General features: G+C 39.3%; 1 protein-coding gene across 17 annotated transcripts in view; it reads right to left on the bottom strand.

Moving 5' to 3' along the window:
- The window catches only part of AFG2A (AFG2 AAA ATPase homolog A), a 227,132-nt gene that overhangs the window by 199,309 nt on the left and 985 nt on the right, over positions 1 to 26,838 (bottom strand). For all 17 annotated transcript variants that reach the window (XR_008971665.1, XM_057405167.1, XM_057405164.1 and 14 more), the window contains exons 3-9: positions 26,185 to 26,342; positions 21,541 to 21,599; positions 19,757 to 20,392; positions 17,372 to 17,501; positions 16,695 to 16,751; positions 15,729 to 15,852; positions 14,189 to 14,444 (exon numbers count right to left, since the gene is read on the bottom strand). Coding sequence is in view for 16 of the 17 variants with exons in the window: in XM_057405167.1 (XP_057261150.1) it covers positions 14,189 to 14,444; positions 15,729 to 15,852; positions 16,695 to 16,751; positions 17,372 to 17,501; positions 19,757 to 20,392; positions 21,541 to 21,599; positions 26,185 to 26,342 (1,420 nt within the window). In the remaining variant the exon portion in view is untranslated. The remainder of the gene's footprint in view (positions 1 to 14,188; positions 14,445 to 15,728; positions 15,853 to 16,694; positions 16,752 to 17,371; positions 17,502 to 19,756; positions 20,393 to 21,540; positions 21,600 to 26,184; positions 26,343 to 26,838) is intronic.

Here is a 26,838-nt window from a genome sequence, read left to right as displayed (position 1 = left end):
AAAAGAAAAAAAATGAGGCAGTATTAAACCAATGCACCTTGCATGATCACACAAAGATAAACCTTTGCTATATTTAACTAATCAAAACATCAATTAGTGCTACATGAAAGGACAATAACACGGATAAGCTACTTCTGAAAACAGAACTGGTTTTAACTTCCAGCAGATATTTTCTACAGAGGCCCCGGCAGATGCAAACATGTAAAGTTTCTGACAGTGACAGGAATTCTGAGTTTTTGACAATATATACAATGTGTGAAGAGATGTAATATCTCCCCTGTGAAGCAGTACAGCTGGTGTTTCTCCAGAAACTGCCAATTATGGCAGAGTCCGAGCACCTGCATTCAATACCCAGGCTCTTAATACAATAATGGAGAGGGGAAGGGTGAAGTCTGTAATTCAGGTTTCCCCTTGCACCGAATATCCAGAACTAATAAGACATAATAAAAGCATTTAAAGAGGCCAAGGAATGAAATGAAAATCTGGTCACCAGAGGACAAGTATAAAACATAACTGACTCATTTTAACCATCCTGACAATTTTCATGTTATTCCTCCCCCCACCCTTCCTTTCTTAGAAAGAGTTCCTTTTAGGCAAACAAAAACTTACACAAGACAACACAGATGTATCCCCACCCACATTTAAAATTTGCATCCAAGCAAATAACAAACTGGGTATCTTATTCTAGTGCCACTGCAGTTAATACTTTGGGGCTGGGAGCAGGTATTGGGGTTGACTCCTACAGGTCCTTTTTGATGAAGTCAATTCACTCCACTTAAAAAAAAAAAAAAGAATAAATAGCATATTATGAAATTAAGTCATAGAGAAAGCAAGCAACTGGTAAAGAACTCTGCTCATTTCTATACATATCTGCTCCATTGCTCCATCACGCACCAGTCTCATTTGATCCCTTTTAATGGTGTCGTGGTTATTCTTTTTTTTTCATGACACGAGGAATTCTTAAAAACAAGCAAGTTTATTTTGAAAATTGAGAGACAACAGGACATAAAAATGCCTAAGGAGAATTCCACTTTTAAGGACCATTACTGCCAGGGCTACCAGGAGTACAAGTGAAATTTCAGTCCTCAGCAGTGGGTTTAAGGTGCAACAGCCTTGATCCAGAACAGGAATAAAGAGGTCACAGCTTTCAAACAAAGCCTGAATTGATTTTAGCATGTGCATGCACACGCCACTGCACAGGTCAGCATTTAATTGAAACAATGTTTTACATTAAAACAATAATAAAAAACAGATTGAAAAAGAAAGCATTATTTTTCCTGTTTCCTCCTGTTATCATAATCATTCTTTCCTGCATTTCAGATTGACCTCTAACCCGGGGCAGGGAGAAGGAGGAGGGAGTGGGGAGGAAAGAGGGAGGTGGGAAGTCTCAGTAATAGGATACAGGCAGCAGCTTGCCAGAGGCAGAAAAACACATCCTTCCCTCAAGATGCTGAAAGATCCTTATTTAATGTAAGAAAAAGCAGGGTAGGCTGCAAAACATGCTGCTAGAAGCGACACAGAGGCAAAGGAGGTGAAACACTACAGCAAAGCCAAGTTTATCAGTACTGGAGTTATAATGTAGATAAACTGAAGATTCAGACACAGCACCTCAAAAAACACTGAGCATCTCAGCTGTCGGGCACTCTTCATGGGCATGTTCTGGTTTGAGTGTATATCAGCGCTATGAACTGCCTCTGAGCACAGCATTTGTTACAGCTCTGCTTGCTCATTTTCCAATGCTACTTCATTCTTCAGGATTCATGAATATCAATAGCCTTTTGGCAGTGACTGACCAGGCCCAGAAACAGACGGCTAGGTTTTCACTGTTTTATTCCAGCACAAGTCCTGTGTGAGGGGAGGAAGGATGCAAATATAGTCAGCGGGATAGTTCACACAGGCATGGGGTACCTATTTCTAGCAAAGGGATACAAGACTGGTCCCCAGGACTAGAGCCTTGGGCAACATGGTCTAGTGCGAGGGATTCCTGCCCGGCAGTGGGGCTGGAATGATCTTAAGGTCCTTTCCAACCCAAACCATTCTATGATTCTATGACTACGCTGTGCAGAGCAGAAACTTAACTCATAAGGCAGCCTTTGCAATAGTGAACAGCACTGATTCTCAGTAGGTCACAGATGGAAAATCCCTGTTTAAAAAAAAAAAAAAAAAGAAAGAAAGAAAAGAAACAAACATAATAAATCATGCATGATTACAAACAATGGAAAATAATTTGTTCCAGTCGGGCAACTGTATGTTCTACCTCACTAATTCACCCTGTCTGTCTAGAACAGAGGAAACTAAGTGAATAGAGGGGAAAAAGCCAGCAGAACACCCTGTCCTGGTACAGATGATCCCTCTTTGGCATCAGGCTATGGTACCATATCAGTGGCATTGCTTCCCTGAAAGATTTTATTGCTCATAGTTTAGCTAAGTATGGCACATTAGATCGTAATCACAATGTCTAACCCTAAAAATAGACTCTACAACGCTTAGACTTGCCAGTCTGTGTATAATCGTACACTACTGCAAATAATAGAAAGCATCCACTCAAAACAATGAACATATACACTTTAGGTTTCTGAAACAGAATACACAACACTTGAGGAAACAAACTGAACAAGATTGCTAGTCATGCACCTTTTACTGCCCATCAACTATTTCTTCTGCAAAGCCATCTTGTCTGGGCTTACCCTACCAGAATTCTAATAGCAGAATCTATAAGTAGCTTCAAAGAAATTGTAATTTTCTTGTAAGACTATTTACAAGAGGAAATGTTTTTTCTTTCCCTGCTAATCTGACATTTCCCTCCCAAATTGTTAACAGCCATACCAAGAAGGCGCATACCATTTCTACCTGTGACAGCTGTAAGAAACAACATGATTCTCCCCTGCATGGCTGCAAGTGGAATGCTCAACAGCATATGGAAAGATTTCAGCTTCCTAATGACACCAGATAGGGCATCTTCCTCTACTTCCAGATCTTTACATTCTATACTTCAAGTTTTATGCATAGGAAAAGCATTTTGTATATCTTAAAATCAATTTTGAACTTTATAAACCGTAAGAACAGTGTACTTGACTTCACAAGCACACAAAAGTTGTTCCACTGTTTGGCTTGGGGGTTTAGTTTAGTTTGATTGATTGTTTTGTGGTGTTTTTTGGTTTGGTGTCGTCCCCACCCCCACCCCGTACATATATGGGAAAATCCCTGAAGAACTTTCATTTCCTGTTCGCACATAAAAGATAATGCCCTTAAATCCCTTGTAACCGTAACATTGCAAATTCACTCAGCCAACCTGAACACTAATCTACTGTAGGGAGTACGTTCACAATTTATAGTCCTTCATGAAGAGCTCTGGCATTTGCTGGAACATGTCTATGGAGCAGACCAAAAGTTGTTGAGAGGTATGACAGCGGAGGGAAAGGAAGGAAGGAAGGAGGAACTGTATTTTCAAAACTTATTTCATACAGGAAACAGTTTAGTCCCAGATCAGGTACACACACATCATTTATCCTAAGACAATGACAATGGAAGGAAATAAGGAATACCAGACTGCCTGTTTGTAGCCTGCTCTCATACATAAATGTAGCTAAGCTAAGGTTTGTCATACGTATGTTAGAAGAAAAATAAGGACTGCCAGGCTACCAGAACAGCAAGGAGAGAAAGACAAGAAGCAATGGTTAGTGGCTAAGTATCAGTCTAATTGTAATTAAGAACACTGTCAAGTCAGAATACAGCAAAAGTTGAAGTCAGAAGATCTACAGGAACTTTGCCTGAAAACAGTGACGCTCTGTCCCCAGTAGTGGCTATTCATTCTACATACAAATGCCTACTGCTGATTTTGCTCCTGTAGAACTAACACAGACATACAAATCGAGCCACATTTCAGCAGAAGATCTTTTATTGATTAAGCAAAAGAACTAAGACTGCTTTCAAATCCTAAGTTCGCCATTATATATTCCAGGAAGACATTTTACCTGGAGCCTTACAGGGAGTCAGAATTCTAAAACTGAGCTCTTCTATAGTGCCATTTTTTACACCAATGGCTTGTCTGAAGTACAGCTGATGCAACCTTATGCAGAAAAAAAAGCAGAGCTCTGAAAACAGTATTTGTTTTTACTCAGATACTGAGAAAGTTTGCCACCTTGTAACTTGAAGATGAACATCTACTCTAAACAGTTCTTTTCTAAAGTTTCTTTTCTAGTTCGGATCTTTCTACAGCCAGCAGAGCAAGATAGAGGGAGATAAATCATATCATGTTCAGTCCCTCCCTATATACTAAGAGGGGAACAAAACTCCTACAGTTTTTAGTAGAAAAAGGGAAGAATTGTGTTTCAAATACTTCTGAAATGGAGTCTATTACCACTGCTGATCCAAGTTACATTTGAAACCAGATTCAGCACAAAAGCTGAAAAAAAATGCACACGAATTGCTTCACAGAAATAGCACTGTACTTGAGGTCTAGATGTTCTCATATTATGGTCACTCAAAGAATGTAAGAGCAAGACAACCGATCAAACAGAATCTGGAGAGAACCATGGAGAGAAGCATTAGCCAAAATTCAAAAGATATCTGAATTTAGAAACACAACAGCATCAAATGAAATTCTGCATAAAACAAGACAAAATGGCATAAATGAGTATCATGGAAAAAAAAACAAACAACAAACAACAAAACAAAAACAATCACCAAACTCCAGAACACAGAACAAATAGAGAAACAATTGCCTTTCCAAAATTCAAAGTGTTACTAAAGGACCCTTAAAATTTAATGCACCTTTCAAACAAGTAATTTCTGAATCAGAAAATGGAGTAACCGTCTGCACCATGAGGATCCAAGTCTCAATCACTTGCAACAATTTAATGTCAGGTTACTGGAGTACTGCATGAACATTAATGCTGTTAGTAGGAGAAAAACACCACGGTGCTTGTGTGCAGGTCAGCAGTTAACAGTGAACATGGTTATCCTATTTCAGCTGGCAGGAGGTAGAAAATTAGAAAAGACATGATGGGAGAGGAAGAACGAAGTGTGTGAACCTGTGGAATACCTTTCAGTCAGCAAAACACCAGTTAACATGAACGACTCTGTGCACAGCAAGAATAAAGTCCACAGTTTTGCCAAACCCTTCTAAGAGATTAAAGGTCAGGAAGTTGTTTTCAGTTCTTAAATCTGTAAAACCTTCAAAGTTAACACAGGGGAGCAAGCAGCTCAGGTCACTGTAGGGGAAAAAAAACAAAAACAAAAAACTAACACCAAACCCACAGGACAATTTGAAAGATTAAGTAGACTGTAGAGTGTCTTCAAAAATCAGTTTCGTCTTGGTTAAATCATTTTCATTCATTCAAAGGTGCTAGACAGACAGCTGAGGATTTCTTCCATTGCTATAGAAGAATAACACTGCCTGGCAAACAGCTCTCATCCAGCTTTGCATCCAGAGATCTGAAACCCTCATGAGACACAAACCCTGATAAGTAGAATAGTGACTAGCACACCACTCACGTCAATGCGACTTAGAGCTGGGTTACCAACGCCCTGTTGACTCCCAGGTCTAGAAAATAAACAGGAACCAAACAGAACTGTCTGTTCCCACCACATCTTGGCCAGTGACCCAGCCCGAGGCGGTATCCACCCTGAATTTATTCCATTCTTAAGCAAAGTGACATAATGCTAAATTTTCAGGATCTGCAAGCTGAGGAATGACGTTCTGACTGCCATTGCATAGCCAACCGGTCTGCACAGATAGGGCTGCACCAAGAAGGCTACTCTGGTGTCTTGCACCCCCTCACTCTTCAATCCAGACAACTTGTTTTGGGGTGGACCCTCACACTCATTCAAGCATAGAGGTTTCTATATGCACACATGAATAGTATAATTTCTTCTGTATCACTCAAGTTTCAGGAGCAAGAACATGATGTCTGTCATGAAAGTTATTTCAAAATGTTAATGACAGTTATTGATCAACTCTTCTGAATATATTCTTTATTTCCTGCTTATATAAATATAGCAGGTAGAATGGGATGCACTTAAAACAGATTATTAAATAGCCAACCCTCAACTGTGTATATGAAGTCAGCAATCCCATCATCCAACTAAATGCAAGCCAGTTTCAGATAAAAAGTTAAATTTAGTTATGATGAAAACAAAAAGTTCACATGCCCTGACTGCAGTTAAGTGCAGCATTCTCCACACTAAAACTAAAAACAAGTATCATTGCAAAAAAAAACAAAAAACCCAACCAACCAAAAAAAACCACACACTCCCCCCCCCAAAAAAAAAAACAAACCAAAACACACAACCTAATGGGCCCAAGATTTTATATAAGGAAAAATAACTAAAAAGAAACTTAACATGCACCAGTGTCTCTTCAGAGAGGCAAACAGAGCAAGACTTTTTTCTCTCTGAATACAAAGACAGTTGCACTAATGAAACACCTCTGCACTAAGCATATGCAAAAGACACAGGGGGTTAAAAAAAAAAAGAGAGATTCAGAAATTTTGCAATCACATCATAATGACATCAAACTAAAGTAAAAGGGTGATGATCTAACCCTATGCAGCTAAAATAACACATTTTTTGTGGAATCTTAGGAAAGTTAGTTGAACTACTTTAAATGTCTAAGAGAGTAATTCTAAAACAAATTTGAGCTTGTTTTTGCCCCACAGGATGCTGGGTGAAGGGCATCCTAACAGAGAGGGCCAAGGGATCCCCCAGACAAGAATAAGGGCAACACACTCCACCCAGTCTCAAGCACACTCCTTCAAGCTGCTCAGCAGCATCCACATGTAGCCTCTACTGCACAAAAGCAATCATTCTGAGTGAGCGCTCTAAGAAAGAACAAGAAAAACATATGTTCCAGTCCGAGTCCAAAAAAGCCACATTGCTTGCTATGTGTGTGTACAAGCAAGGATGCATTTGTTCACAACCTGTTAAGACAGCAAACTAGGTCAGTTGCTTCGGGTTAAAAACAGCTTCTCCATTAAGGACCCAACTTTAAATCTACAGAACATAGCACTAACTTAAAACTCATGAATGCTGAACATCAACACAGTGTCAGAAAATTCAACTGTTCCAGTCAAAAAACTCAATTTGTAGCTTTACTTCTGCATTGTGTCTGAACGTTTCACTGTTTCTCAAAATCCAGTATTCTGCTATTTCTGCAAAAATCTCTCCATAACAAAACATCTTTTGGTATTGACCATCTGACTGTATTTGTTATTCATATTCCTGTCCAAAAAAAAAACATTTTCTACATCACCTTTTCATAAAAAGGCAAGTGACCTTTCTCACCTCATTCTGAATATCCAATGGGAACCACTATTCAGTTAGAGAATGCAAAAGCAGATTGCTTGCAGCAGCATGGTTTCAATCTTTTTCCATGCTACAAAATGGGGGGGGGGGAAACAACAACCAAACAAACCACAACATAGATATGGTATTTCCAGTCACTTTCCATACAGGAATAAAAAACCTATAGCATGTCAAGCACTGCTTTCCCTTAAAATCTGTAACTGCAATCAGTTAATTTGAAAACAAGCTAAAAAACAATTCCACTGTCTTGCTTGTCAACTGCCTTTGTCAATATCTACACTTTCAACAGTGTCTCAGCCAACATTCCTACATTTAGGATTAAAGCCCAAGAAAAATATTTACATTTGTCGCACACCCTCCAGCAGAACTCAGGTCCAAATCATGTTGGGAAAGGTTCAGACTGAGTGTTTATGGCCTGAAGAAAGGGTAGATATTCTTGATGCCCTAACACTAGGTTGTTTCATCAAGACTGAGACTGAGCTGAAAAGGAGAGCTCGGATTTGAGATACAAGGCTGAGCAATCACATACTGAATACAGTGTTTGTCTAACTCAAACACCAGTCAGAGGCTGGTGCTCAATGCACACAGAGATTCGCTGTTAATCACATTAGCCTAAAGGCCTCACGCTTCTTTGCAGGTGGCCAGGCTACCAAAACTGCAGAAGCTGGGGGAAAAAAAACCTGAAGCACATAAATCTAACAAAGAGACATTCCTGAGTTTCAGGAGAATTTACTTACCCATCAATTACAGGGAAAAACAAAACACCTAGGAGCCAGCCCTTCAATTGCCTAATTCTTTTATTGTTTTCTCTTTAATGTAAATGGATTGCACAAACTATTTTGGGGATCATAAAAAATATAGCAGGAAGTTTCTCAGCTGCAGGAAAAGCCGGGTAGAGTATCCCCTTAAATAACTTACACTTTCACACATCTAGTAGCTACATATAATCAATATATAGGGCTATAAATTAAGCAGCATAAGGACTCTCCATCCTAGCTGTGTTACTCATCAGAATGCAGGGGTAATAAAAGGACCAAATGAGTATCATAGACAATAAAATCTCAAAAAGAGAGGACTCTCAAATTATGAACATAAGACAACAGACCATTTCATATGGCTACACAAGCAGCTTCACAGATTCAGCAGAATAATCCTGATTTATACTGACTGAAGATTATCCTGGGTTTAGCAGTAGCAGTCAATTTTTATCCTTCTTGGTAGCTGGTGCAGCGCTGTGTTTGGACTTTCAGCCTGGGAACAGCACTGATAATACCGATGTTTTCAGTTGTTGCTAAGTAATGTTTACCCTGACCAAGGACTTTGTGAGTCTCATGCTCTGCCAGGGAGGAGGGGAAGCCAGGAGGAAAAAGAGACAGGACACCTGACCCAAGCTAGCTAAAGACGTTTTCCATACCACAGCACGTCATGCCCGGAGGGGTAACTGGGAGTTACCCGGAAGGACACAGGGTCTCTTCTGGGTCAGACTCATTTTCAGCAGGTGGTATCCTATTCTCTTCCCTTGTTATTTTCTCTTATCATTGCTGTCGCTGGTAGTAGCGGTGGTGATTTGTGTTGTACATTTGTTGCTCGACTATTCTTGTCTCAACCGGTGGGAGTTGCATTCTCTCAATTCTCCTCCCCATCCCCCCGGGAGTGGAGCCGGGCGGGGGAAGGAAAGAAAGAGGGAGGAAAAGGGGGGGAGTGAGTGAACGAGCTGGCTGGCTGGGTTTAAACCACGACAGTTTCTTATTTCCATAAGATTTTTTGTAACAGCCATTTCAAGCCACTGAAGAATTATAATCCAAAAGGCTAAGCAAGATGATACCTTTAACTGTGTTTACTGTATTATAACCAGGCAGTTTAAAAAAAAAACTTCAATGCAAACAAAGTGATTAGTGCTTCTTTCACAGAAGTTTCAAAGTTTTGGTGGTTGCAATGCAGCATCCTCACTGGAACCAAACAGATGTTATTGCAAGAGAGACCACTATTTAAACAAAGACGTTTGCTCTTCCTCTCTTCGTGATGCTACCTTATCACAGTCCAAGTGTTTTATAGCAGCACACTGAAATTATGTGTGATAAACAAGGATGTTCAAGATATATTCTAAGAATTATAAAGCAAATACTTCCTTTCTCTGTAAACAGTATGACTGAATCCACTTCTTGAAGAAATCAAGCTATATTTATATTCACCCTCTTGAAATGCTACAGGCAGCCATAGAAGGCTAAGTTTATAATAAATTCCTATATTTGGAAACCTTGTTGCTAAGCATCTTCTAACATTCAGTACAGTTTATACCATTCATGTCCCTGCTACCTAATTGACATTTCATATGTTTAAAAAAAATAAAAGTGCAGTGCTTATCTTTGCCATTAAATCAAAACTATTACATTTCTTAGGAAATTAATAAAAAGACTGTGTGGCAAATTAATTAAAGCAGAAGCAACAAGATCTCAGGGACATACAAACACTGGCAATATGAACAAGGATGTGGCAGAGTCTTTCTTCTAGACACCACCTCTGCTTGAGATAAAACAATTCAGAAGACAGCTCTTCACACTAAAAGATAGTCTACTGAGTAACTTAGGACACAGTAGACCTCTCCCAGTTTTAAGAATATGACTCCTAGCTGCACACATAGCTAAGCCCTTGTCAAGAATTCTGTGCATGTGAATCCCTCAGAGGACACCCAAGTCCTCAAGAGTCTACCACAAGGAGCCTGTTGCAAGGTGAGGTCCACATGTCCAGCACCCATCAAAGTACTTGCAGGTTTTCCATACTATGCTGCTAACCTACATGAATGTATGCAGTTAATTGTGGAAATGGCAAGTATATTGCTAGGCAGTAGAGGGTCACAGAAATCCCAATTTCTCCAACACAGTCACTACAGATAATGTAACACTGGACAGAGATGAGGTACACTGATTCTGAAAGCACTGCACCTAAGTTAGTGATACTTGCCATGTTAGAAATACCAGGTTTACATTTAATTCTGCTGGAAGGACCATAGTTATTTATAAACCAGACAAATAATACTTCCTCAACATGTGAGAGGGAATACAAGCACTCTGCACAGCAATTCGGGCTGAGATAGATACATTTACAGAGCTGATGCCTGTCACCCTGATGTCAACTCTTGCAACAATACTGTAAGCTTTATGATACCTAGCGTTCTTCCTATGAAGTCAAAGTTTTGCAATTTCATTTTGTGAGAAACCAGAATTGTATCCTTAGTAGAGGAAAAGGCAGCATTGGAAAACAAATTCCCTCATATTTTAAAAATTCAGCAGATAAATAAAAACCACTCTTAACTGATTATTATATCTGTCTATATATAAATATTTCACAAATGTTTGGTCATAATACCCTGTTTGGAAAAGCTCAGAGCACACTGCATAGACTCTCCAGGTTTCTTGTCCACCTCTCCTTTCCTTGCCCATTCCAGCATACATAACACTGCAAGTCTGTACACACGATATACACAGAGGCCTAGAAACACTCAGTGAAAGCAGAACATTAAAAGCTCCTAAAACTTCTTAATGACTTCCATGAAAATGTACAGAGTTGCTGAACAGGAAAGAAAACTTGCCTGTCTGACCCCAGAAGTACCACCAACCAGTTCCTGCACTGGAGAACAAATAACTTCTGCCAAGAAAACAGTTGGAGTATGTTTAACTCTACAATAGCTATTTACTTTTCACATCTTCAGAGTTATACAGAAGACAAACATCAAAGATTTTATAATGAAGTAGCTTAGAAAACCTAACTATAGATGCAAAAGTGAAATAAAAGTGAAATGTTTGCCTATCACAGACCTACAATTACTACATGTGTTACATTAATTACCATTGCAAACCCTTGGCTTACATAAGCAGTATACACACAGTACGTGCCCTAAAGACCAGAGTTGAAACATCAGATAAGGAAGGATGAGTCCTTTGGAAATGATCTAAACTTAGTATTAAGAATATAAACATATTTTAACATTTAAACATAGCCTGTAAACTTTTAGGCTTTCTAGCCACAACTCAAGTACCTACAGATATAAATGGGTTAATCAGGACTCTTGGGTGAGATGGTTTAGTGTGAGGTATCCCTGCCCATAGCAGTGGGTTGGAACTAGATGATCTTAAGGTCCTTTCCAACCTTAACTATTCTATGATTCTACGATTCTATGACTCAAGTCTCCCAAAGACCACTGCTGCAATACAATTAGCGAGCAACAATAACCTTGTACCCAAAACTGAACTTGTGTTTCCGAGTTCAGAATTCCTGCTTCTAAATTAGTTTTCATGTTTCACCTGTACTTACACACCCATCATCTGCAGAAGTGGCGAGAGCAACCTTAAAATTTGTAAAAGAACTCTTAACACAGCTATTGCCTGAACATTAAGCATTTTCATTATTTCAAAGTGTGCACCAGCAGTCAACTATATGTTTGTATCACGGTTTATGTTGCAATATATACGAAATACAAGGTTCAGTTCTGAGCCCTACATTAGCAAAAGATTATTGACAAACTGGAGGGAGTTCAGAGAAAACGAACATGATTTCTCAGAAGGCAGGAAGGACTTATTTATGAGAAAAGATTAAAACAGCTAAATATTTATAGCTTGGCTCAGTAATGAATTAGGAGGTAGAGGACATGAGAACAGCCTAGAGATATCCAAAGGGTGTAAACACTAAGGAGGGAGAGTGAACGGGTTATACAAGGATGTAAATAGAAATAATGGAATAAAACTAAACAAGGAAAACTTCGGCTGAGTATCAGAGAGCATTCCTGGACAACAAGCTATCTTGGCCCACAGTTCAGTTTCTTAAGTGAAGCAACAGAAGCCCATTGCTTGGAACAACAAACAAGACTAGACAAAACACTGCAAAATTTTCTATATGAAATAACCTTGCTCTGCTGATGAGAAATATTATTACTTATCATTATGAGGTAACATTATTATCTCATAAAAGCTAGTCTTTTCTAAGTTTAGCTTCAGTGAAAGCACTAATATTTTACAGGGTGTTGAAAACTTAATATAAAAATTGGTACTCAAGAGCTTCATCAGAAAAAACAGAATCCAACTGAGATTGTTCTTTAACAATGAGCAACTTAAATTCAGTTTATGACATACTTTGACAAAATCATGCTTCTGCAACTCTTTGAAAAATACATGTGGGGTACAAAGAGTTAACTGCGCTGGACTGTATTGTCCCCATCAGAGGTCAGCCCAAGTTAACAAACGACAAGGAAATTTTAACAGCATTCAAGAACAAAGATCAATAGAAAGGAGACATCCTCCTTCTCCCATTCCCAGTATTAGCTCTGGCTACAAAGCTCTCGGATAGTCCTGCAATCAGTCACAGGTAGATGCCAGAAGTTTTGACTCTAGATAGGAGGTAATGTTCAATTTGCACAACATTCAAAATTTCTTTCTAAAAGGCCCTCATTAAGTGTATAAATATCACTGATTTGCAGCTGGATTATGAAGTGTCCAGAATCTATGTGCACAAGGAAAGTCCAGGCTGGGTCATGTTTGGAATTGAAACCACAACACTTCTCACTGAAAGTTTTAGATTAATTAAGTGTTTACTATGTGATGACTGTGAGACAGGCAGACTGAGAGGCTTCCAAAAACAGAGAAAGGAAAGTAAAAAGGGAGTTTATCTTTTTCATGTTGTTGTTTGTATATATTTGTTTTAAAATGAATGTTTGCTAACTTAGAGCTTAAAACACAACTGAGGCCAACTGAAGCACACTATAAAATGAATAGTCTGTGTCCATACGTATTTTTTTCTTCTTGATCCACACAAAAGTCCATAAATTCATATTTGAGAACTATCCCTTAAAAATTCAGGAAACTGGCAAGTAAAAACCTTGCTGTTCCAAGTGCCATCACCCTTAATAAAACTTCTGTAATCTTCATAGTTAATTCTGATGCAAGAATTAACTGTGCACTGTGTCACTGCCAGAGGAAGCTGTCCCAGTGCCAAAGGAAATAAAAGTAACTAGCACATACAGCAAACATACTCACAAACTACAAGGGGGAAAACACACATAAGCCGAGCTGAAGAGTCATATTTTGATTAGACTGTTTTAAAAGGCTGCTTATGGTCCAACACTTAAACCGTGTAGACGCATTCTAGCAAAATGTAAGAATTGATGCTTTTAATATTTCATCCAAGGAAAACAGAAGTGAACTTAAGTATTCCCTGGAACATACTGAACCCTGGCTGTATAATGTGTGGATAATTCTCCAGGCTATGCCTGTGCTGGAGGCCAGAGGCACTTCCCAGGCCCCAGCACTGGCCGTGCTCTCTAGTTCTCCCAGTTCCATGGCACAACTTGATCCAGGTGCACAAGGTCTCCTCACTCATGTTACAAGCTCCGCATCTGTAGGCAAATGAAATACAGGCACAAAAGAAAGGAGCCACAGTAAACACCACTCAGGCCCACAGTCTCCTGGGAACAAGGATCTGTAGGACAACCTGTCCAGCCTGAGTGACTTAGGTTTTTTGTATGGAAGGGGCAGGATCTAGAGTAGAAAAACTCTCTGGGATATATCAGGTACCTCACTAAACCGTTGGTTTACTGAAAGGCAGCTAGCTCTCTAATACAGTAGAATTGGCACAGAGGACTCCCCAGTGTTACTTATCTTGACATTCACTTTTCAAATCTATTAATACTCAAAGGCTTTTTTATTTCTGATGTGCCCAGGAGCAGACTGATGTTCCTTGCGCTCCATGCTTGGCTATATTTTCTTTGACACAAAAATTAAATTTCATTGGTTTAAAAGCTATTAGTACAGACTGTGGAATTTTTTAAACAAAATAAAGAGATTAACAATAAAGTAAGAAAGTAAGATCCTAAATAAGATGCATGAAGTCTTACCTGCTTCCTTGCACAAGGCTGCTAAGTCTGCACCCACATAACCATGTGCGCTATCAGCTAGTTGTGCCAACTCTGCTGCTGTGAGTGAATGGGGGACTTTCTTGAGAAGCTTTTGGAGTATGTCCAGACGGTCTTGGGCATTAGGGACTCCAATTTCAATCTCTTTATCAAAACGCCCAGGTCTGCGCAGTGCTGCATCCAGTGCATGAGGACGGTTAGTGGCCCCAAGTACCAAGAGCTGTCCTTCACTGCCCTCCTGAAGGCATCAAACAATGCAAAATATTAATTTTAAAATACAATCAAATGATACACAGCTTATAAAAATACTTCTTGCTTAATTTTCCCAAATATGACACACACCAAAATCCTGAGATCCTATAGAGGAAGAAAGCGAACATTTCAGAATATATAGCCCACAAATGATCCCATCCAACCTATCCTTAATTGCAATTTAGCAATACTGTAGGCTGCACATACCGATAATACAAGAGAATCTTTCCTCCAAGATGCCCTCATTCTAGTGTCTCCCATTTTAATCCCCAAGTGCTTACTTTTCCATCTTGCTTTACATCTCAGGGAAGTAAGCACCAAGGAAAGAAAAAGCAGTGTTTAAGCTAAAAGGCAGCACTGCCACAAAGAACAGAAAGGTATCAGCAGACCTTGAATAAACAAGGTTGGGAAACAAAAAATTTAAGGCATCAAAACCAGCAGAGACAGGAGGTTATAAAGCTTCCTGTAGCTTTATAGGTCAAAAATCCTAAACAATTTCCTCAGGCTCTGCTTTTGCACTGTTAGAGTGAGGCAAAATCAGCTAAGAAGTCTCTTGCAGTACCATTCTCTTAGTGAATGAAACACTCATTCACTAAGAGTGAAGAGTATCTCCCTTTGCCATCAGAAAACATGTTCTGCCTGTGAACAACTCCAGACTGGATAACTCAAACTATCATGCAGAAAAAAAATGAGAAACTTGCAGATCACATAAAACAGCACAAAACTAATTTTCATACTGTGGAGAGATTTCTTTCATGTTTCCTGCTGATAATCATAAAATTATCAATGAGAGATTGCCAACTTTGTGGGCTTAATCCATAATGTACTCAACTGAAATGTACTGCTTCTTCAGAAGGCTTTTTTATGTGCCAAATATTACTATGGCAATCTTGAAATACCTGTTGTTGCCTTTAATAATGCAGCCTACATATCACCAGAAATATTTTCATGACTTTGATTTCAGAGCAAAAAGAAATCCAGAAAATCTGGATTTGTTCAATGATGGGCTATTTATGTGCAAAACTACAAGAGTGGAAGAAGGCAAAGGAAAGACAGTGAATGGAAGAAAGCTTTTAATCTCATAGTTATCAGGAGACATTCTCCTCCTATGTCTTCCACTTAGCACCTAACAAAGCATTAGATTATAAAGTCTCCCTTAAGCCTGTTTTCTCCCAAATGACTCATCTAGAATTGGCTGCTTTATAGAAGCAAAATTATTTTGGGCAGCTAGTCCTCACAGACATTAATTGTTGCAATACAGGCTACTTACTGAGCCAATGCCATCCATTAACGTCAGCAGTGAAGCAACAACTCTCTTTTCAACTTCATTCTGAGCCCCTTCTCTCTTGGGACAGAGTGCATCCAACTCATCTATAAATATAATGGATGGCTGACTGGAGAGGAAAGGAAAAAGGGGGGGGGGGGGGCAGTTAATGTTAAGGTGCTCAGGAAGATTTAAAACACCAAGGCAGAGAAATACTAAGCTGTTTATGAAAAACATCCAGTTCCTACAAAAATTGACAAGCATTCCACTCCTTCAGGTGGAAAGTTTAAACCTTGAACTAAAATGACTAATATATCAAACAACTAATACCTTCAAGATGACCTACCAATCTAAGTTTTTACTTCTTCCTCCCAAAGACTCAACATGAGTAAAAAAGGCAGCAGTTTATTTGCCTCTTCTACAAACACAGTATGCGAGTCTTTTGCTGATGTACTGTGAACACCAATCATCTGGAAATCTAAAGTCTGCCTTAACCAGGTCTAATAAATTTGGGCAGAATGCCAGCTTAATCCAGAGGCGTGCTATAGCTATATAGAACCAACACTAGCTCATTTAGAACTGGCTTCCATGGCTCAGCAGCATGCTGCATTGCTCTCCAAAGATAAAACTAGAGAGAAAAAATTGGATCCAGGTGAAACTCTGGCTCCTGCTTCTATCTGTTGAAATAAGTGTACGCACAACACACTAATGATACAGGTTGAGCGATTTGGCACCATCTACAACAGTCCCTTAAAAAGGGTAGTGTCCAAAAGCATTTAATAGGCATACTAAAATTTCACTGCTTTCCTTCTAGCTAAGCTGTATATAAACAAATTTACTTCCTCTTAAAAACCACTGCAGGAAAACACTACAATTCAAAGATTCTTGCAAATGTTTTTCTTAAAGAACATTAATGCTGGAATCAATACTGCAAATAAGTGGTAAAAGTAAAAATTATCCAAAAGAACATACCACAAGGAAGCTTCAGCAAATACCTGACGTAATCTTGATTCAGACTCCCCATAAAACCTAAAATAATTAAAATACTTCAATAAAAATCATGTTTTGGTCTTTTCCAGGCAACTTGGAAAAGTCCTGTGTATTCCAAAAAGCCATAGCACACCCTTTCAAAGTCCCCAAGTACATGCGAATCTACAACAATCTTTATTTCCACAAGAACAAGAAATTGAGGTAAAATGGAGCACAGGCAAATATATTACCATCCTGTAACTAGAATGAAGATTAAAGGCCAAAACTTCTCTTTTCTGTGTTAATTTTATCTATATTTTTAAAGCAAACAAACAAATAATTCCCAGGAGAAATTTCTTGGTGCAGTGTCACCTTCATTTCAATTATGCTTTAATAAGCCAGCTTCTTGTTGCAGAACTAACATGCAATTGCAGATGCAGTTTTAATCCCCTCTTTAATTTAGTTCTTGCCTTACGTAAATTTATTGGCTAAATCCAATAAACCTCTCTTATTACAAGAAGAAACATAAGCCCTACTGGAAACAACCCTTTCCCATTAGTTTTTTACCTTCTTGGGCAGATAGATGTAGAACTGGCTATGGGCTATCCACAAACAGACAGACGCCAGGACAGACTTCAATATATTTTTTGAATCAATGAAAATAAATTGGGTGGACTTACTTGCTGATTATTTCAGGACCATTAATAACCATAACGTGAGCGCCAATCTCATTTGCAATTGCTTTGGCAATCATAGTCTTCCCAGTACCTGGAGGGCCATACAGGAGCACTCCTCTAGGAGGACGGATGCCTTTCAACAAGCACATGCACACAGAGAAGGAAGTTATTTAGGATAAATGCCAGTCTGAACAACCTGCACGTGTACATTTTCACTATCCTAGTTATTACCAGTTATAACTTGACCTCAGCATTAACTTCTTTAACAGATGCATCATTTTGATAGAATTGTAGGCTTTCAGTAGAAAGAGCACTCTTATACAGAGCACAGATCTATATTTTTTCTTTTGAAGTCCAGATGCTTCTGTTTAAAAAGCAGCTATTTCAATCATTATATTTTTCAGTAGTTCAACATTATAATTCTCCATATGCGTTATGGCGTTTGTTTTGGGGATTTTTTTCAAAAAAAACTATTGGACCGAGTACCCAACATCCATGAATGTGCTTTAATAAGTAATTAATGATTCTTAGTGTCATTATTACAAATTTCCAATGTCAGAAAACCACTTCTCCCTCAGAAATACTGTGAGGTTCGGTTCAGAAAAATCCCTCAGAAATACTGAGGTTCAATTCAAGAATACTTAAAAAAAATGAAGAACACATATCAAAAGGATTAATTTGCCTCTTTAGCGGCACATGTTACAAGCTGAAACAGACAGAAACATTCAGGCGCAGAACATAAGGGGCACCAGAAGAACAAGGTACGACTGTATACAGTTAAAACTGAACAGAAACTACGGGTAACTGCATGAAGTACTATTATGATCCCAGGCAGAGGCCCCCAAAAAGTTTCAGACCAGCAAAAGCCAAACCGAATGGGCACAAAGCCAAAAACAGATGAAAAATTAGAAAGCAAAAAGAAGGAAAGTCTGACAAAGGACTGACCCTGTCACTAAAGGCATTGCTGAAACACAACCAAAGAAGAAACATCAGTTGGTACTGCAATACCAGACAGAGAACAATGCTTGAAGGGCAGGTCATATCCCAGTGGTGATGGAGAATAATAGAGCTGGCATAGACAGAAAGTCCAAATATTAGGAACTAACATACTCAAACTGTCTGCTAACTGTCACAGGACAGAAGTGTCTTTAAGGAGAGGTTACTTTACAAGAGTACGTTAAAGTATGTGCTGCTCCCTCATGCGGTGTTTCTGGTACTGGCAAGAAACGGAGCTGCTGAACCAAGGTCTCAGCTCAGCTGACAGCCTTGTTCCCCATGAGGAGACAAGGGCTCTCAACGTTTTAATGGTTATGAAAGGTTTGCAACTGATGAGGAAACATCATCATCTCTCATGTAATTAATACAGAAGCTGATCAAGCAGTTTTGGGACTAAGTATGAAGAACACTGATGCTGAAGCAAACTTTCTGCTAACACAAAATCATGTGGTGATGCTGAGGTTGGATGTCAGTGAATTGAGCTGGACCACATGCGGATGAAGGTGCCTCACACCATTCCATTGACACCTGCCCATCACACCCAAGCAATGTACACCAAAAGACTGTCTTTTGGAATTTTCCCAGTAATAACTGAAATCATGTCCTCCTTAAGCCTACGTGTGGATAGATAAGGAAGAGAAATAAAAAGCCTCAAAGACATCATATTAAAGAAATATTTACAGGTAAAAGCCCTGTCTCACAGTGATCCACACCTAAACAAGCACAATGAGCAGAAGCACCTACTTTATACATATCCATTTGTGATAAATACACAGTACAGAGTTTTATCTTTGCCACAAAAATCCCCAAAGTTTCTACATATGTTAAGTATGACTTTATATATGGCAACAGTAATCACGTTATTTTTTTCTACCTTGTCATTCCCTACTAAACACACTGAGTAGTGAGTAAACAGCCTCAAAAGCTTCCCTAAAATTTTGCAGGAACCCTACAACATGCAGGGATAAAAACAGCAGATAAATTAATCCAACTGAGTTTTTATCAACTTAAAAAGATGTAATTAGTTGACTCTACCAGAACAAACTGAAATCTTATGAAGACACAAACATCTGCACTTTTAAATGCACAAGTATAGAAGTCTTTCCTATTTGCTGTAAAACCTGCTGATGCATGCCTGAATTTTTTTGTACAGACAAGTATTTCTTCCCTACTCAATTATTTTTCACGACCTAATCATAACATCTTCATAGTATCCATACAGCAAGCATTATAAAACAGCTTGACATTGTTCAAACACACATGTATACCACACCAGCATTAAATAAAATTCAGTGCATAGTCCTGCAATAGCTTGGTTTTACAAAAAATTAAAGTCATGTTAAAGAAGAAAAACTAGTATAAAATGAAGAAGCCAACTCTTAGGCATCATACCGTAACTCTTGAACAGTTCAGCTTGCTTCAAGGGCAGTTCAACTGTTTCTCTAATAGTTCTGAGCTGGCTACTTAGACCTCCTATCATATCATAGGTGACTTGGGATTCACAGTCACCATCATCTGTTGCATTGGACCTTGTTTCAATAAAACTGATTCTAGTTCTTGAAGAAATAAAATAAAAAGTGTCTGCACTGCTTATTTGTCCAGTTTTGCCAGTCAGTGGGAGTCCCTCACTGCCTCCTTTCCCAGACAACTCCAAATTACTACTGAGGTCTGCGCCATCTCCCTTGCTGCAGGTTTTCTCTGCCTGACCAGCACCTTGATCACTGGCCGTCACAGCAGAACTGGGTGTAAGTGGTGAACCTGGATCCATCAGTTTGCTTGGTGTGCTCATAGATGCAACCTCTGGACTATTGTCAATGTCCATCTTGCTGAGCTGGAAGGACAAATCTAACATACTTGGGTCCAAATTTGATCCTTCAAGGTCTGGCTCATGCACATCACCAGAAACGGTGCTGCCCTGGGCAGTCAGCTCTCCACCATCAGTTCCTTTCACTTTCATCACCACAATGTTACAAACTCTGCCATAGAAGGTGAAAGCCAAGAGATTTCCTGGTAAAACAATTTTCCCATCTATGGGAAGATTAAATAAAAAAAAAAAAAGACAAGAAAAAGACAACATTTCAATGTACTTTGGCAGCAATAACATTCAGACATTCTTGTATCAGAACAATTCTGTGTGAGGAAGACTAGGCAGGGAGTGCTCTAAATAAGCATAACAAAAGACAGGTAATTTCCATGTAATTTCAGTTCATTTCAATGATCCTTTTATGCACAAACAGACTACTGGGTAAATATTCACCAGTACCATATGTAATCTCTCACACTAAACATCATTAGTCTGACCCTTTTAAATTTCACACACCATACAAAGGGAGAATATGGAATTAGTAAGAAGTAAAAATTTTGTATCTGTTGTGTGCCTAATAAGTTCACAACAGTTCATGGTTAGACAACTTTCTTTGAGAGTCTTGGCCTAACAAAAAGCCAAGGTTTTTAGCCTTTGCACTGACAGAGAAAGATAAAGCAATGTGATCTGAACACACCCTACAGGCACAAAAAAAACAAAGGCAGAAATGTAAACATGATTTATTATTTCCAAACTCATGAATTTGAAATGAAACATTTGAAATGCAAATGTTTTCTGCTTCTTAGCATAGCAATACTCTTCTTAAGTCCTAAATCAGAATATTCCCTTTGAGTAGAACAACTTGCAGTGAGTGCTTTGGGTAGTGCTATATCTTCCACAGGTTAACTGGCTTTTTTTGCCTTACTTACACTTATGTGCCACCCAATAAAGAGCAATTTTCCTCACTTATCACCAACACAAAAAAAAAAAAAAGTAATTCAGAGTATGGGATTTCATGTTAATATTGATCTTTTATCTCATTTTTACACTGCAAGTAAATTTTGAAGAGCATCACAATATCAGCCAGAAGGCCAGCAATGATTGCTAAAAAGCCGTAACCTGAACCAGTAGTATGTATAATGATCAGAAGAAATAGATCACAATTAATGTAAATTACATATTTACAGCAAGGCAAAATTATTTAGCCGAAAGAAGACAAATCCCTAAAAGAAGCATGGCCAGGACAAGGTACTCTATTTTGCTATAAGCTCTCAACTGAGAACACTAGAGGAAACTGTTTGCTTTTCCATCCAGAACTTGTGGATCTACTATAAAAATTAAACAGTCAAAAGAGAAGCAACAAAACTTGTACCTAGGTTTCTCAGTAGACAGACAGACATTTCCTCGGCATTAATGGTAGCATCTTTGTCCCTGTGGTAGGAAGCAAAAAGAAAGCATTTTTCCAAGCAGTAACTACTTCAAAACCAACAGAGAGTCCACACCATTAAGGCACCAAACAAACAAATACCATCTGTTTTACAGGATATCATTTAACCCCACAAACAGAAAAGATGGATGAGCACTTGCCAGTCTTCACATTATAGAATCATAGAATAGTTAGGGTTGGGAAGGACCTTAAGATCATCTAGTTCCAACCCCCCTGCCGTGGCAGGGACACCTCACAGTAAATGGTCACCCGAGGCTCTGTCCAACCAGCCTTGAACACTGCCAAGGATGGAGCATTTCACAGCTTCCCTGGGCAACCCATTCCAGTGTCTCACCACCCTTACAGTAAAGAACTTCCCCTGTTTAAGTTTGAACCTGTTACCCCTTCTCCTATCACTACAGTCCCTAATGAAGAGTCCCTCCCCAGCATCCCTAAAGGCCCCCTCCAGATACTGGAAGGCTGCTATGAGGTCTCCACGCAGCCTTCTCTTCTCCAAGCTGAACAGCCTCAACTTTCTCAGCCTGTCTTGATTACAGGAGGTGCTCCAGTCCCCTGATCATCCTTGTGGCCCTCCTCTGGACTTGTTCCAACAGTTCCATGTCCTTTATGTTGAGGACACCAAAACTGCACAAAAATACTCCAAGCGAGGTCTCACAAGAGCAGAGTAGGGGAGAAGGATCACCTCCTTCCACCTGCTGGTCACGCTCCTTTTGATGCAGCCCAGGATATGGCTGGCTTTCTGGGCTGTGAGTGCACACTGCTGGCTCATGTTCATTTTCTCATCGACCAACACCCCCAAGTCCTTCTCCACAGGGCTGCTCTGAATCTCTTCTCTGCCCAACCTGTAGCTGTGCCTAGGATTGCTCTGACCCAGGTGTAGGACCTTGCACTTGGCATGGTTCATAAGGATGGCATCAGCCCACCTTACAAGCATGTCAAGGTCCCTCTGGATGGCATTCCTTCCCTCCAGGGTATCAACCGAGCCACACAGCTTGGTGTCATCGGCAAACTTGCTGAGGGCGCACTCAATCCCACTGTCCATGTCAGCGACAAAGATGTTAAACAAGACCGGTCCCAACACCAATCCCTGAGGGACACCACTCGTTACTGGTCTCCAGCCAGACATTGAGCCATTGACCACAACTCTTTGTGTGCGGCCATCCAGCCAGTTCTTTATCCACTGAGTGGTCCATCCATCAAATTGGTGTCTTTCTAATTTAGAGACAAGGATGTCGTGTGGGACAGTGTCAAACGCTTTGCACAAGTCCAGGTAGATGACATCAGCTGCTCTACCCCTGTCTGTCAGTTCCGTAGGCCCATCACAGAAGGCCACCAAATTGGTCAAGCAGGATTTCCCCTTAGTGAAGCCATGCTGGCTGTCACCAAGCACCTTGTTGTTTTTCATGTGCCTTAGCATGCCTTCCAGGAGAATCTGCTCCAAGATTTTGCCAGGCACAGAAGTGAGACTGACTGGTCTGTATTTCCTTGGGTCATCCATTCTTCCCTTCTTGAAAATGGTGGCTATATTACCTTTTTTCCAGTCATTGGGAACTTCACCTGACTGCCATGATTTTTCAAATATGATGGCCAGTGGCTTAGCAACTTCATTCGCCAGCTCCATCAGGACCCGCAGATGGATTTCATCAGGTCCCATGGACTTGTGTACATTCAGGTTCTTAAGACGGTCTCAAACCAGATCCTCTCCTACAGTGGGCCTGAGGTCTTCACTCTCACAATCCCTGCCTCTGCCTTACAGCACTTGGGTGGCTTGGTCAGAGCATTTGCCAGTGAAGACCGAGGCAAAGAAGTCATTATGAGCTTCAGCCTTCTCCAAATCCAGGGTAGCCAGTTCTCCTGATAGCTTCTGTAGAGGGCCCACATTGTCCCTAGTCTGTTTTTTATACTATCTGAATATTAGACACATAGCAACAAAAGAAGCATGCATATTGAATTCTGGGTTAGTTTTTCTATACATAATGCTGAAATAAACAATATCATAACTTATATTTACCATTTTTAAAGATTAAATATATGAAATGCATGCTTCTCATCTCACCACACAAACAGCCATTGCTACATTTACTGAATTTAAAAATATTACAGATAAAATAAGTCTCTTCCAGCCCTGCAAACACACATACACATCTTCTATTCATGAAACTAGCATCTTCAACACTTGCAAAACCATGCATGCCTTAAGCATTGTATATCCACTATCAAACCAGTACAACTCCTCTCCATGACATATTTTCTAATCTTTTATTTAATCAAGTTTAAGTGACTCAACAGATAAGCCTTAAGCCTCACCAGCCCTGGCCAGGCCTACAGCATTTTCTCAACTGGGATTTAACACACAACTGAACAAATGTGGTCTTAACCTAAAGCAAGTGCAAGGTAAAAAGTGTCTTGTGAGAATGTCTTTCTCCAGTGTCTATTAAAATACCTCACGCCACTGAGAGCACAGACACCATTATCTCTCCCCACTCCTCAGATACACTGCAATGTGTAAGACATTTAGAAGTTACAGCTACTGCAAATAAAAGTATGATCAACGGGGGGCGCTCTAAACCCAGAAATAAACCCCCAGCTCTCAATTCTACTAACAAAGTAACTTGACGGAAAGAGGTGTATTATGCTAAATTAGAGGAGCTCACTCAAAATATCATTGCCATTCCTGACAAGTAAACACATCTTGTTACGTTTTTGGAGTCTGAGGCTGGGGACTGATTTGAAAAAAAAAAAAAAAAAAGAAGAAGAAAAAAGCTAAATTATGTATGCAAGCAGCTCCCTAGAGGTATTAATTTGCAGAGAAGGAGCTGCAACTGTGAAGTGTCTAGAAACCTAGGCAGTACTCAGATAACGGGATTTCCACTTCTTTTAATAATTTATATTCTTACATGGTAGAATGGCACTAAGGTTTGTAATAAGTGAACAGGATTAAAACAGACCAGTTACCATTTTCTTTTTTTCCTAGAATAATTCTAGAAAAACAGTCATTTAATCTGGTGGTACATACATATAACAACCTTCAGAGCCTGACTCTTGACTGGCCAAGAGGGAAACCTCTGACTGTGGAACACTTTCCAAAGAAAATTACTGTAATCAAATATTTCTGAAATTACATACTCAATTCCTCTGACCTCATCCTTTGCTTGTATTGTAAAAGTCTCAGCTTTGAAGAAAAAATGCATATTAACATGGGGAAATATACGTAGATTATGCTTAATTATTTAATTTAACGTGAGGTTCACTTTTTAATGAAATGACTGTTTTCAAACACTTCTATAACCAAACAGTATGTAATAATAGTAAAACTTTCTATAGGATTAAATTAACCATATCAAAAGATATCTTTTTTTGCATTTCTGGTAAGGAGAGAGGCACAGAGGGCAACACAAGCTGATGGCAGGAAGTCAGCACATAATGTGCAGCCAAATTAACCACTAAAACTGTAATAAAAGTTGGTTATATTCCTGACACAAAGCAAGACTGCCTCAGTAGTATTTCTGAGAGTCAGTACACTGGAAAACAGCATCTTCCTGTTAAAATGGACAACAACATCATGTTTGAAAACAGAGGCTTAACGGGGAAGTGAAGTAAATTTATAGAAATTGAAGTGTTGGCACACTTTCAAAGTAACTGTAAAATAACTTTATCTAGGAATTAACTATAATCAGGTTCTGCGTCAACTCAAATGGTGACTGTGGAATGTTTTGAGAATGACAAATACAGGAAGTCTATATTCTGCAGACTGGCAAAATGTTAATTTCTCAGTGCATTCACGACTTCAAGACAACTGTGATTTGTACCTTTTGCTTCTTTTTTGACTGAATTTCAATTAAAAAAGAAACACCTCAGAATTTCCAATCCTAAAAAATATTCCAGTAAATAAAACCAGAGCATAAAGCCACAAATATACAAAGGGCAAGTTCTGAAGGGAAGTAGTTAAAAAAAATATAAAATCACTCTCCCCAAGCTGTCAGCCAGTATTTCTCTTAACCACAACAGGACTTTTCAACAAGAGCTTCTCAGATAGCAGTGTGCAGCTTACTTTCTAATGACAACAGCAGCAACAGGCTCCTTCTAACCTGACATCAACTATACACAGAGAGATTATCCTCATCCTTTACAAGTGACTTAGAAGTTCAACAAATCTGCCTCGATCGTGCAGTTACACACCCTTGCCTAATGTAAATGCAATGCAGGTAGCTTGACCTCCACTTCAGGAGACGCTGGGCTATTGTTACTATTCATTAATTTAACGTAAAACAAAGACTCTCTTAAGACTAATGAGCTTAATGTCATTAACATTAATGTCTCACAACAGCACCTCAGCTCAGATTTTGTACAACAGCTGAGCCACTCCACTGTGCACACAGGGGGCTGCAGTTAGTGGCAGTAAGCCAACAGTTACTAAACTTTAATCTTAACCCTGCAAACATCTGCACTTGTTTGATTTTGTGTAGGTACTAATACCATCAAAGCAAGAGAAAAAAAATAGCATCTTCTAAGAGGTAGGAGTCGGCAGTGTAAAGCAGACACCTCACTAGGTTATAACAAGTTCCATACCTCAACTTTACATTGATTTCCTCTGCCTGGATGACTGCACCAATTACAGGCTGCACAGTGACAGCATCACCCAGATTTGCTTTCAAGTTCTTCTGTGTGGTTTCACTCAGCCCAACTTTCCCACCTGGAAAGCCTGTGGTGGGCCAAGCAGTACAGACCTAGGAAGAGGATGCAAGCAAACAACTGTCAGTTAAGATGGATTTTTCTTCCCACCATTTCCAGTCTTCCACTTAGGAGGAGCAATGTTTTGTTATAAAAAACATCTGCTGAGAGGGAAGAAGGATTCGGTTAAAACTTGGTGCCACAGAGTAAGATACTGAGTAGCACTGAGTTCTTAAGGTATGATCCAAGACAATTTTCAAGAAAGAAGGGGTTATACTTTGCCTACAGGAGACAAAAAATTCCACCAAGACCCTACACATTTTGCAGATGACCCAAAAGCATACACTGTAAGAAATGCCTCAAATCAATGAGGAAAGAAAAGTGCTGTACTCTTTCTTTGCAAATAAAACGTGTGCGTACATATATAATACAAAACACAATACATATATTCACTCGACATACACTTCTGGGAAAAAAAAAAAAATCAGTACTGAGAATAAAGATGTAACTACAGAGTAGAAAACATGGATAAGCTCATTTGCTATCTTTCTC

The sequence above is a fragment of the Pezoporus wallicus genome, unplaced genomic scaffold (genome assembly GCF_028554395.1).
Source record: "Pezoporus wallicus isolate ANWC-B61680 ecotype Strahan unplaced genomic scaffold, APGP_CSIRO_Pwel_v1 contig_6789, whole genome shotgun sequence".
Taxonomy (NCBI): Eukaryota; Metazoa; Chordata; class Aves; order Psittaciformes; family Psittacidae; genus Pezoporus; species Pezoporus wallicus.
This window is presented reverse-complemented; position numbering and strand designations above follow the sequence as displayed.